Source organism: Penicillium brevicompactum, assembly GCF_028827555.1.
Source record: "Penicillium brevicompactum strain IBT 35665 chromosome Unknown utg000005l_segment0_segment0, whole genome shotgun sequence".
Classification (NCBI taxonomy): Eukaryota; Fungi; Ascomycota; class Eurotiomycetes; order Eurotiales; family Aspergillaceae; genus Penicillium; species Penicillium brevicompactum.
The window spans coordinates 332,136-345,051 of NW_026623208.1; the positions used below are offsets into that span (position 1 = coordinate 332,136).

The 12,916-nt window shown below is 51.8% G+C and overlaps 4 protein-coding genes across 4 annotated transcripts; 1 reads left to right on the plus strand and 3 right to left on the minus strand.

The window, feature by feature from the left end:
- Positions 1-972: 972 nt before the first annotated feature.
- Positions 973-3,255, plus strand: N7506_005934 (uncharacterized protein; the record flags this gene model as incomplete). Its single annotated transcript, XM_056955227.1, has 1 exon — positions 973-3,255. One exon carries the CDS (start codon positions 973-975, stop codon positions 3,253-3,255), a length of 2,283 nt encoding a protein of 760 aa, XP_056809561.1.
- A 1,308-nt stretch (positions 3,256-4,563) lies between these two features.
- N7506_005935 (DnaJ and TPR domain protein) lies at positions 4,564-6,351 on the minus strand (the record flags this gene model as incomplete). Its single annotated transcript, XM_056955228.1, has 4 exons — positions 4,564-4,831; positions 4,888-5,117; positions 5,143-6,050; positions 6,138-6,351. 4 exons carry the CDS (start codon positions 6,349-6,351, stop codon positions 4,564-4,566), a joined length of 1,620 nt encoding a protein of 539 aa, XP_056809562.1.
- A 2,063-nt stretch (positions 6,352-8,414) lies between these two features.
- N7506_005936 (uncharacterized protein) lies at positions 8,415-9,095 on the minus strand (the record flags this gene model as incomplete). The annotated part of the gene is made up of 1 exon (XM_056955229.1): positions 8,415-9,095. One exon carries the CDS (start codon positions 9,093-9,095, stop codon positions 8,415-8,417), a length of 681 nt encoding a protein of 226 aa, XP_056809563.1.
- A 2,052-nt stretch (positions 9,096-11,147) lies between these two features.
- On the minus strand, positions 11,148-11,790 carry N7506_005937 (GPI anchored serine-rich protein; the record flags this gene model as incomplete). Its single annotated transcript, XM_056955230.1, has 2 exons — positions 11,148-11,493; positions 11,543-11,790. 2 exons carry the CDS (start codon positions 11,788-11,790, stop codon positions 11,148-11,150), a joined length of 594 nt encoding a protein of 197 aa, XP_056809564.1.
- Positions 11,791-12,916: the final 1,126 nt, after the last annotated feature.

Genomic DNA, 12,916 nt, shown 5'->3' on the forward strand with positions numbered 1-12,916 from the left:
CCCCAACTGCTTGACCGCAATATCAGCCGCGGATATACACTCCACCCTCTGCGCTATGTTGTCAACCTTTAGAATGAGGACAGAGGGTTTGTTGCGAGACAACTCTGTCAAGGTATGGCATAACTTTTGGGTTCCATTCTGAGGGCGTAATTGAGACAAGAGCATTGCAGGATCCAGTGTAGTTCTTTGTCTCCGTAGTACTCCGCGTACTCTGTCAGTGTGGGGAGGCTCAACGGGGGAATGTTCTTCCGGTCCGAGCTGACGATGGCCCAAAACGGCAAAAGCAAAACAAAGGCAAAGACACATCAGATCTGTGCTGTTGGGCTCTGAGCACTGCCCTCTGGTTTGATCTGGATGTACGGAGTAAGCGCTAGCTGCTATGCAGTAAATCTGAAATAGACTATCATCCGAGCTCTGATTGATTTGAATCAAGTTCGTATGAGTATATTCATAGGATGGAGTAGAAGTGACACACCGGCCCATTCCCAGTCCCCTTGTTACTCCTTGGATCGCGGGGTCAGCCACCTTTGCATACTTCCAAATGTATAGAAGACTGATGGGAGATTGAAACTCACCAGGTAGTTCTGTTTCTTTTCCTCCGTACTTTGTAGGCCGATGTTTGTGGCCACGTCGATGCAGCGTTGGCGCCGATCCTTAGTGGCTCCCACACTTCTTCCAAACAAACCCCCGTGGCAACTCTTCCCTTCGCACGCGCCGCTCCCGAACTTTTTTTTGTCTCGTAACCTCTTGCTTTTGCTCTTCTTCTTCTGTTGATTGCATATTGTTGTGCTGGCATTCGATATATACCAGCACTGAGTGCCGCGCGGCCTCAGTGCAACTCGCAGTGAATTAATATGACCTGGCAGTTAACACTCCAAAACTTGTTCATTTAGCGATTGATACCGGTGATCAATCCAGGTCATACACCTCTGCGCTTCATCATTGATTATATACAAGCACGCTTGATCTGACATGGACGGTCCGCCGCCTCCGCCCCCGCCTCACGGCGAAAACCCTCATACGACTCATGGCGAATACCGCAAATCCTCCGATCTCCCCGATGGGAACTACGATATATTCATTGTCCCTCCTCACTCTGCTGGCTCAGGTTTCCTATACCTCCCGTCCTTGGAATGCAATCGCAACAGCTTCTTAGCCGGTGTGGCGAGCACACTTCTGGTCGTGGTGGTGTGGTCGCTGATATCCCCGATTGTGAAGACATGGTACCTTGCCACTGTCGCTACCGGCAGTGGTACAGGTATGGCAGTCCTTGCGGTCGGGATGGGCTTGGCTGGATGGGCTGTTGGATCGACTCAATCCAACGGCTCGGGGGACAAAGGCAACGGTGCTCGAGGACGTTTCGGCTCTGGTGGCTCCGGAGGCCCAGGTGGCCCTGGAGCTGGCGGACCAAATACCAATCAACAGTCTTCGGGCGCCAACTACGGTCCCAACGGCGAGGGCCAGCAACGACAGCAACGTGGAAACTATGGTGGAGGACAAAGTTATGGTAACCAATATTCCGGTAATCAACATGGCTCTGGTCCTCCTCCAAATTCTGATAATAACACTCGTCAAAAGGAGGAGGCTGAACAGCGCGCCCGAGAAGAAAGGGCCAAGGCGGAGCGGGCCAAGGAGGAGAAGGCCAAGGAGGAGCGAGCGAAGGAAGAACGTGCCAGAGAGGAAAGGGCCAGAGAAGAGAAGGCTAGAGAGCAGCGGGCCAGAGAGCAAAGGGCCAGGGAAGAGGAGGCCAGAGCGGAGCGTGCTAGGGAACAGCGAGCTCGGGAGGAACGCATCAGAGAGGAGCGTGCTCGAGAAGAGCGAGCACGGGAGGATAAGGCAAGAGAAGAACGCGCTCGACAAGAGCGTGCTAAAGAAGAACGTGCCAGGGAAGAGCGCGAAAAAGAACGCGCGAAGGAAGAAGCTGAGCGTGAGCGAGCCAAAGAAGAGACCAGGCGCAAAGAAGACCTGCGCCGGAAAATGGAAGAGTTCAAACGCAAACGCGATGCAGAAGCCAAAGAAAAGGAAAAGCAACGTGAGCGCGAAGCATTGGAGAAAGAACTCAAGGAGCGTCGAGAGCAGCTCGAGAAGGAGATGGCTGCCGCCAAAGCCGCGGCAGAGAAGGAAGCTCGCGAGAAAGCCGAAAAAGAAGCCGCAGAAGCCCGCGAAAAGCGCGCCAAAGCTGAGGCTGAGGCAAAAGCCAGAGCGGAAAGGCTGGAAGCAGCAGCCAAAGAGCGGGCTGCAAAGCAAGCTGCCGAGAAAGAGGCCGCTGCAAAGGCCGCCGCCCAAAAAGAGGCCATGGCCAAGTTTGCGGCACTCAAAGAGGCTGCGAGCAAGAAGTATGCCGAGAAAATGGCCGAAGACGCAAAGAAAGAGGCTGCGGCCAAGTCACCTCCGCCCAAGCCAGCGAGTACTACCAACTTGCCTCGCACACCTTCCCCCAAGAAGTCAAATCCCCCGGCAGCCAAAACCGCCGACGACGATGCATACTCCTTTCGTCCTTATGACCGACCAAGACGACCCTACGTGGCAGGAGGTTCAGTATACTCCGAATCTTCATATGCGCCTTCTCACTCAACTGCGCGCACAACTCCACCCCCTTCTCATCGCAGTTCATACTCCACCAAGGATCCAGACAAGATCGTGATCCAAGGAGTCTATGCTTTCAACAACGCTTTCATGAAAACTCCCATTGCTCAGCTCGTATCCGGGCAGGGCATGATCACCGACGGACTCGTCCTCCGCATCACGACAGAAGGACTGTTCATTGACGACGATCTGCGCGGAATTGGCCAGCGCGAGTGGGACGTCAAAGCCTGGACCCTCAAACTGGCTGAAGTCTGGTGTCCACAGGCCAACGCATCCACAACTGCCAAACAGCCCTCTGGCAATCCATTTTCCTTCCGTCGTGGAAACAACGTTCCTACCAATGAAGAGTCCGAGGCCTTTCTCGCCAATATACTCAAAGTCTGCAAGAACACTTGCCGTCTTGCTGCTCCCGGTGCGTGCTTCACGCGCGGGGCGACGGCCAGTCAAGATGGTGGCGCTGCCAAACCAAGCGGTCTGCATATCCTCCGTGCGAGTGTGCGCGACCAAGAAGGCAAAAAATATGTCTTTGTCTTGCAGGACACCGAGGCCTGGAAAGTCGCCATCGGGCTACAGAGGCTTCGGGCCGGCGCCCTGGTGCGTGCGCTCGGCGTCACTGCGCTGCCGGTCCCTGAATGCAAGACCATGCTCACTTCATTGGGCTATGCTTGATCGAAGCATTTGCCAATATTTGCGTTGCTTTCTTGCATTTGCTTGTTTGTTCATCGTCTATATATGCCCCTTCTTGTGTTCGAGTTGAACGTCATCTTTCATAAGCGGCGGAGTTTGCTTTAATGCTCATCTGTCCGGTACATTCATTCGTTATCATTGTTTTGCCCCCTTGGTTTTCTGAGATTCCCCTTGATTTGATTTTCCCTGATGTTTATGATTTTTATTAGTACATTGTTTAGCATGTGGAGGCCAGGAGAAGTACATACCACCGCACATTACGGCAGTTAATTGATTATATCTACCTAGATTAGCGAGCATATAACTTCTATTCATATGCAGAAAGCATTTACACAGCGAAAACGTATCTTGTTGTTGCTCATGTTCCAAGGTCGGCAATGGATCACTGCTTCCAAGCTGGTGGTGATGCCAGCCTGATCTGTAATTCTACCCCGTGTCTAGGTTACATCTGGGCATCATGTCATAGGCGCAGCTTCTGGAATTTCTCGGGTGATATACTTCCGATAGGCTCTTCATTCAGAGGTCTATATGTGTGATTATCATGTGTGTAGGAGAAGCCGGATCTGCGGTGATCACAAGGTTAGGGCTAAAGCTCGGGGCGCATGGCGGCAAAGAGACCCGTCAACAGCATGGCCGCTAGAAGAATGATCTTGACCAAATGCAACAGGGAATGAAGCATAGCCGACTATTCTCGCGATAGTGGTTGCCACTGACGCTCACCTGCGCAGCACCCTCACCTGGGCATGTTGGAGAGGAAGTGCAACCAAGGCCGGCCTCATCTCCGTATGACTACTAGTTCCAGGGCTGTATTGGGATACGTTTAAGCTTAGGAGAGACATTGAAGATGAATTTGTAACTCTTTTAGATGACCCTAAGAAAAGAAAAACCCAAATATCAGACGCCCTGAATCTTCTGTCGGATATATGTAGGTCGCTTGGACTCGACTTGATGTCCAAGGATGCACTGTTCTCGTTCATTCATTCCAGATTGCCAAACTCATGTACAAAATCGTCCGAAAACAAACAAGGAGAGAAAAGACGGCATAAAAAAAAGAAAAAGAACAAGTAAAAGTAAAATAGAATCTATCAGATCGGGAATCATATGGAAGGTTTCCGTAGAAACATGGTGAAAATCATGATGACATGGCAGTAGGCAAGCAAAAAGCCTCAAACGTCCAAATGTTCGTCGAGGTGTAACTCCAACTCCGGTCGAAGACATGCGAATTCCTTTTGTTTCTCCCCGGCAGGAGAAGAGTGGTATCGAGGTATAAAGGACGGCCTAGATGTTCATCTAGAAGGGGAAGCCGCCGCCACGAGACTGGCCGCCGAAGGGGTTGCCGCCTGCTTGAGCGAAACCGCCGCCGCCGCCGCCGTTCATCATGTTGAACAGGATGTTAGGATCGATGTTGACGTGGCTGGCGCCGCCGCCCATACCGCCCATACCACCCATGCCTCCCATACCTCCCATACCGCCGAAACCGCCGCCGAAACCACCACCGCCGCCGAACATGTCGTTGGGGTCCATCAGATCATCACCGTTATCGTATGCGGCACGTTTCCTGGGGGAGGGGTTAGTAATGCATCGTGGTAGATATGAAGAGCAATGGAAACTTACTGAGAATCAATCAAAGTCTCATATGCCTCGCCAACTTCCTTGAACTTCTCGTCACCGGCTTCACCGTCACGGTTCTTATCGGGGTGGTATTGGATAGCCATCTTGCGGTAGGCCTTCTTGATTTCCTGGTCACTGGCATCCTTGCCAACCCCGAGGATCTTATAGTAATCCTTGCGCTGAGACTTCTTCAGCTCGAACTCAGCACGACGGATCTCCTCCGCAATGCCGGCCTCGCCGGGGGTTGTTCTCGGCAACGCTCTTATAATCGCGGATAGCCTCCTCCCAGTTATCGGCACCGCCGTGAGCCTTGGCACGGACCTTCATGGCCTTCACGTAACCAGGGTCGAGACGGAGAGCCTCGGTACAATCCTGGATAGCGGAGTCGTATTCCTTCAGGTTGATATAGGCCTGAGCACGGTTTCCAAGAATCTTAGAGTTCATATCCTTGTTGGAGGGGTCGACTTCAAGAGCCTGGGCCCAGAGGTCGATGGCGCGACGGTAGTCCTTTGCCTTGAAGGCATTGTTTCCTTCCTCCTTCGTACGAGCCAGCTTCTGCACAATGCGCAGCAGCTTAATAGCCTGCTTCATATCCGGGTCCAGCCCGAGGCACATCTTCAGAAGCTTAAGCGCCTGTTCGGACTCACCGAGGGCATAGAAGGCGCGGGCGCGGATCATCATCGCATCGGGATCTTGGCTGTTCTCACGAAGCAGGGAGATGGCGATGTCCTGTGCCTTGCCGATCGAGTTGGGGTTGTTCAGCTTCAGCTGAGCCTCAGCGGCCAGGAGTGTCCACTTGCGAGGCTCCTTGACGCTGTATCCGAGTCCCTGTCGGGCCTGGTCCAAACAGAAGATGACCATTGATACACCACGGTTTTCGGCTAATGTCTCCTCGGCTTGCGTGACGGCGCGCAGCATCTTTTCGGCGGGGGCGCGGTCGGTCGCGCTCGCGGGAGGCTGGATGCGGGACAGGACGTCCAGGGCTTCTTGGGGACGACCCAGACTGGTAAGGATCTTGGCCCATCGGTGCAGGATCTTGGGGTTGTTAGGGTCGAGTTCGTTGGAGCGTTGCACATCCTCAAGCGCGTTCAAGTATTGCCTCGCAGACATGTAAGCCGCCGCGCGGTTAGATAGGTAGGCGGATGAGTTGGGGTTAATCTCGATAGCTGCAGTAGAAGAAGAGAAAAATCATCAGTGACCCCGCTCATCCCAGGACTCTAGGGATGAATCCATGTGAAGCCAGGTGGGCATACCCTTGTTGTACTCCTCGATGGCTCGTCGGTAGTTGCCATCCTTGAAAAACTTGTTACCGGCCAACTTGAAGGAATCAGCCTCATCTGCAGAGGCAGCGGTAGGTCGATGAGGAGGCGGGGTGGGACTCCGCTCCTCCTTGCCGTTCACGCCGTTCTGCGGTTCTTGGGGATCAATGTCCATGGAGCTGCGCTGATCTTCCTTGGAGGCGGCCATCGCGGACAATCGTCGACGTAATTCGTCGGGGGAAGGTTGAGCGGGTGAGTATCCTGGTCACGCGAAGACCGGGAGAATTTGAAGTTGGTCGGTCCGGAGGAAGAAGACCGACTGTGGGAAAAGTAGGAAGGTTTGGAAGATTTGGAGGGGGATTTGGCGGGCGACTTGGGGGACTTAGTCGGCGATTTGGGTTTGGGAGATTTGGTAGATGGAGAGCGTGAGGCGGAGAATGAAGGTGGTCGCGAGTCAAGAGCGTGTTTCTCCTTGTCCTTGTCCTTCTTGAAGATATGGGCGAGTTGAACCATTGGCCCTTCTTTTTTTTTTTGTGTGGAGATGCCTTTGGAACCAAATCGAATCAGAGAGATTCCTCAACCACGGAACCTGAGTATATACTCAAGCAGTATAACCCAGCACTTTCGACGGGGAGTATATGCTCAATATATATATGCAATATATCTCACTTTGCTTTCAGTGTTTTAAGTCATGCTCTTTTTGGTTTTGGTTTTTTGTTTGTCTCCGTCTCCAGGGTTAGTCTTAGGACTGGGTCTCGGCAGAAGTAGGTGAAGAGAGAAAGGCGCCCTCGGCCCTTTATAGTATATATATAATTTTCCCCTCTATGTCTATCTCCCCTCCAATCCTTTTGCTACTGGCTGGCAAATAATCCAGAGGCTGGAGAGCTGCTGGTCTGTGTTAGCGTGCAAAAAGAACTGGAGCAACGGAGTCACTAGGACTTTCGACCGGGACGTTCCCAGCCGTGAAGGGGGAGGGAAAAAAACTGGTCAGCTTTTCGATTCGAGAATCTTCTGTCTTAATAACGTCTGAGGATCCCAATCGTCCCATCACCCCATCAACGGAGGCTGCATGCCAGGCAATAAATGGTACTCCGGAGTGGAGCGGTGGATCCGGAGTGCCAGTTTGCTTCGAAGGTGACAAGCATACAGCAGCGCCGTGACTGGCGTCTTGGAGAGGGGAACCCCTGCATCGGTCTTTTTGCGTACTATTGACCCCCCAGCATCTCTGATCCAATCCTCGTCGGCGTTGTTCGCTCTCATTTCCTACCCGACGTATCGCGTGCCCAGCTTTTCGCCTTTCGGTCTCCATGTCTCTTGGACACGAGATGTCTCTTATAAGCGAGACAAGAGTAAAACAAAGTACAAAAGTTCGAGGCCAACCAATCTACTCCGTAGGTCTTACGTCGAAGTCAACCGAGTTCACTGCCGAGTCCGACTTCGATAGTGAAGTCATAAAATGGTCGGGCTAGTATAGTCAAAACTCTAAAATCTTAAAAAATTCCCCAACGTCGCGAAAAATTAAATGAGAGCTCTGTCTACTCCGTATACATCAATTGACAGCCTCGAAATATTCGAAACTATCTCGGAATGGCAGTATTCCCGTGCCTGTGCAACCTCGGAAAAAGCTGAGGTTATTACTCCGTACAAATGCGGAGTACGTGGTACGTTATACCATCGCCATGCTGGCCTCCTTGCAGCGGATCTAAGCCTTATCGTTCCCGAGCCATGGGCCATAAATTGGATGGTTCCAATTATCACTCTAATATCAACACAGTGGGGGTCGATTACCTTACATTCCAAAGTTGAGGTTATATCACATCGCACAGATAGGGGTCCTGTTCATAACCCCTATGTTGTCATACACTGGAGCTCGAAGGATCAAGGAAAAGTTTCAGATTTCTTCTTCTTCTAGATCATCTGAAAAATCTCAGGTGGAATTTGAGATGAATTCGCTAGCATCACCTCGACTTTCTCAAAGCCTTGTTCCAGTGGCCTTTCGCATTTACACGACAGAGCAGGTGGGTGATAAGCGCCGTTGAATCAGGTTTCACAGAGTCAACCTTAGCGAGCCCCAAACAAGCGCTGGTGATGACTTTGACACCGGGAGCCGCCGGCGACGAGGAATCTGCAGGGGATGGTCCAGTTGGCAATTCAAACGACCGGTGAGGCCTTGGCAAGCCAACGCCGTGAGATTGGCACTTTGGTCCTCTGTTCACCCAAGGGCTAGTTATTAACAAGGAGCAACAAGCTCAGAAGTTAGCAGAGTCCAGCTCAGCTTCTTCTATCTTGTTGTGTTCTCTCGACCACAGAGATCCACCTGGAAACTCGATCGTCTCTCGACTGTGCGACATGCGGTGGTCCGAAGCCGTGACCACTGCATCCCGGCAGCTGATTCGGCAAAGTCTCTCGGGCCGAGCGATAATGATCGTATTCGGTCCTGTGAAATGATGCTGGGTGATACCCTGAGAGTGGTGAAACCGGTGATGTCAAATGCAAGGGCTCTCTTTCGTGATATCGATCATTTGGCGGGATGTCGCTGTCTGCAACGACCCAGAGCTTCTCGTCCTCCAACCAGACCAGGTTCGTTGGTATGGAGCTGCGTGGTCGTCTGATCTGGGATGTGGACTGGTATTGCTGGGGTGTGTGGAGAGAAAGATGAGGTTCATTTCGAGGGTCGCAATCGGGGTAAATCTGACCTGACAGGCCTCTCACTGTGCGTACTGGGGCGTGTCGTGGATTATTGTCGATTAACTCTTCGGATGGCCATCCAGAGCGCGTATGATACCGCTGTTGGGGAGAGGCCGGATCGGCGGAAGCTGGTCTTGGTGGTAGAGGTTTCGAGAATAACACATGAGTGGGGGTGCGAGAGCGATGGTAGCGAGCCGGCACGTCTGGCTGAACGATGAATCTGGGGTTCACCATCTGTGGACCTTCCAGCGATGACAAGTCCATATCAGGCAAGTCGAAGGTTTGTTTGACTGAAAGGTTGTGTCGGATGACGTTGAAAAGAACAAGGTATCATTGCTTGATACCATGGATGAGCGAGGGGTATGAGGTGAGATGCTCTATCTTTAGACACGAGCTTGAAATGATATGCGCGCCGAGAGAGTAGATCGTCGTCGTGGCTCGTATCCAAAGCCAAAATAAGATTTTGGACCCTGATGTGTAAAAGGCTGAAGAGGTTCTCAGTCTTGCTTTTAGTAGTGATCGCGTGAGTTAGCCAGATATATGCAAGCTTCTTACTATGGATCTCCACTAGCAGGTTTGTCGCAAGGCGTTTCTTAGGGCTCAACACTAAAATCCTTCCCAGTGCTCATCCAATAGTTTGGCAGGACCAACTGCCCGAAATCGAAAGAGGACCACCCGTTCCAAACAAAGGCCCCCAAGTGTGACCAATACCAAAATGCGGTGATGAAAAAATAGCCTGACGTATTCCCGAAATCGATTAGCTGCTCGGGATACAACTTGGGGTCCAAATTCGGCATTCGAGAAAGAACCCCATCTTGGACTCGGAAGTAGCTCATTCTAGTACCGGATCCCGATACCGAGGTCATGGTCGTCTCCATTGCCTGGAATTGTACCAGTAGATCGAGTTCTGGAAGCTAGCCTTGGAAACATCGTAGATTTCATTTGAAAGAGCCCCGGGGGCTGTGATTTTGCTGCCCCCCACATTCAAAGCGCGGATACGATCCATGGATGTCCTCGACTAGTGTTCAGTCCCAGAGAAGCGTACTCTTCTTCCATTGTGGACACTGCCAAATAGTCATTGTGCCCACAGGTGCTTTTTTCCGATCTGGCGATAAAAATGGCTCTTGTGTGTTCAACGGTCGTACATGGCAAGCCGGCTCCGATTCAGCCACCGAGGTCACTTATAGTGGGCTCCATAATTTATGTTGGCCAATAACCAACGCACTCAGTCAATGCTTGCGTGTGAGTGCGAGAAGTGTAACCCCAGGATTTCCAAGGCAACCAAGGACTGTAAAGGTAGATAGAGAGGGTGATACCTGATGCACAAGCCATAAACCCAGGATCTGGGAGTACGGAGTACGCGGTATACTGGTGCTACTTGTAAAGTGGTAGCATCAGAAACGGGGCACACCTGGGCACTTTATTTAAAACGATCCATGCATGGTTAGTCTCAATTATGGTGTATTTGTCTAATATCATATCTAGCTCCCGAGCGAGGCCCAAACACGATCGCTGTACAAATATTTTTCCAGTCGCAAACCATGGCTGTAAGTTTGAGATTAATACGAGAAACATACGATGCTCTTTGCCCAGGTGACGTTTCGGATGGCTGTCTGGGTACTGGATTTTGGTCAAGGTCGCAGTAATCAACTTGTGCGCACGGTTTCATATTTCATCGTGAGACTCGACCATCATTGAGACACCTGATTTCAGTCAGCAAACATCGAGGGTTGGATTCGAATTGGAGAACACAAGCCACACGGTCGGCTTTCCAATAACAGTTGTGGCGTACTCAGCCCTAGGAAATACGTTGCTCACGGTCCACGGCACGTTTCAGGGGCAGGGGTAAAGGCCCGGGATCTCAGGAACGGGGCTGCAACAGCCCCAATTGAAATTGTTAGAACATCGACATTTGCCAGACATGAAAATTAAGATGGAAGTCATGAAGGAATTATGGAATTATAGACAGAAAATGTAAGGATACATTCCAAAAGGGTTACGGGCGCTGGAAAGAAGGAGAATGTGAAAAGCTGTCATGGTTTACATTAAGGTCGTGCTCAAGCCACCAGCGAGCTTCGCACAACTCCGAAGCTATCCAGGGAGCCCAAGAAGAAATAAAAGGAAATATATATAGCATAGCAAAAAGGGATAGAAATATCCAGTCAGAAAACAACAATTGTTAAGAGTAAATCACCAGAAACCCTAAATAACACAATCCTCTTCTCGTACCTCCAATCAACCACTGCGGTTCATACCACCAACTAGATCACTAGGATCTAATCAGATAGCTAGCATGACCAATCCCGAAGGACTGATTTATGCGAGGAAGAAGGCAGCGGCGGCGGCAGCACCGGCGAAGCCGACGGAGCCGCTGAGAGCACCAGCACCGCCAGCGTAGACGGGGGAGGAGGCGGAGGGAGAGGCAGAGGCGGTACCGGAGGTAACGCCCTTGGTGCCGGAGGGAACGTGGGGAACACCACCACCGTTGCCGCCAGCGGGGCCAGTGGGGGAGACACCGGAGGGAGCGGGGCCAACGGGCACAGTCGAGTAGATGACGGTGGGCACGCAGGTGGTGATGGCGCTCACGGTGTAGGAAGCGGAGGTGACCGCGGGGGGAGCGGGAGCAGGGGCGCTGGAGCTAGGAGCCCAGCCGCCAACAGAGCTGGAGGGAGCCCAGGTGGGGACGGAGGAGACGGGGGGTCTCAGAAGACCAGGCAGGGGTCTCGGAGGACCAGGCGGGGGTCTCAGAGACAGCGGGGGTCTCGGAGGCGACAGCGCTGGTGGTCACGGCGGGAGTGCCAGTGGGCTCGGCGGAGGAGCGGCCGGGGCAGTCGGTGACGGTGGGAGCGCAGGAGGTGATGGTAACCTCGTCAGTCTCGTAGACGGTCTGGTCAGCGGCACCGGGGGCGGCAACGGCAAGGCCGGCGAAGAAGGCAACAGTGGCAGCAGTGAAACGCATTTTGAATGTTATGTACGGAAACCGTGGGTGTTCAAAAAGGTATTTATAAAAGCGAGGCTTTTGTTTGAAAGAGAGTGTGGGTTGAAAGAGTGGAAGACCGAAGTCGAGAGAGAGTGACTGGATGCTATGCAACGAAGATTGTACTTGAAGAAGGAAAGAAACAAGAACAACACGGGGGAGGTAGGGGGCCTTTGTATGAACGGGGAGATTGGCCACTTGGGATCAGCAGCCACTCATTGCCCCTAAAATAAAATACAAAAAGGGGAGACTCGATTTGGGAGTCAAAGTGTACACTCCGAAGTTTGGTGGATTGAGAAGTATTGGAGTATTGGGTACTTGTTCCGCCACTAAGCCACACCGCATCCTGACAAGTACCTGGAACCTTCAACACTAAACGGAGTACTATGGGCCATGATGGCATCCAACTCCTGATTGGATCAATGGGTAGGTTTGTTTTCATTATGTTTTTCTTGTAAATGAAGTAACCAGCACAAGTCTGGTAATTTTGACCCGCTAGTGTTCTTAGCGTTAAACGCTGATCGTTGAAGGCCTGAGACAACCCTTGCCTGCTATCAAATGAGGTTGGGACTATACTACCCGCGTACTCCGTACGTTGTCTATACTTCCTCAAGGTCTACGTACTTCCTGCATATGCATCCCTTTGTTTTTCTTTCTTTCTTTCTCTTTCCTTATACGCTAGGTTCTTTTGTTTACAGTTCCTTTCCCTCCAATCCATGTTTCAGACCGCCGATCCACTACCCGTTCCTGGCGTCCAAGTTGCAGCGTTACCCCCCCCGTGGGTCAAAACTCCACTTACCCCTGAACAGCCCGCGATTCATTTCGCCAAGATCACGTATTGTGTAAGGGCCGGAGCCACGATGATGTGCACTTTACTTGCGAAATGAGGCTGGTCCTTACTCCGGATGTTCATCTCATTGAACCAAACCAACCCTGATTCAGGGCGTGTCGGAGCGAGTCGCCGAGACAAGGTAATATTACTGCTCCATTACATCTTTCTCACCACTGTGGAGCAATAATGGGACTGTTCTGCATCCTCCGGTCCCCTGGGTATATCATCGTCCGTCAATGTTTATCTTGTTAATCTACAATGGACGGAGGATTTTCT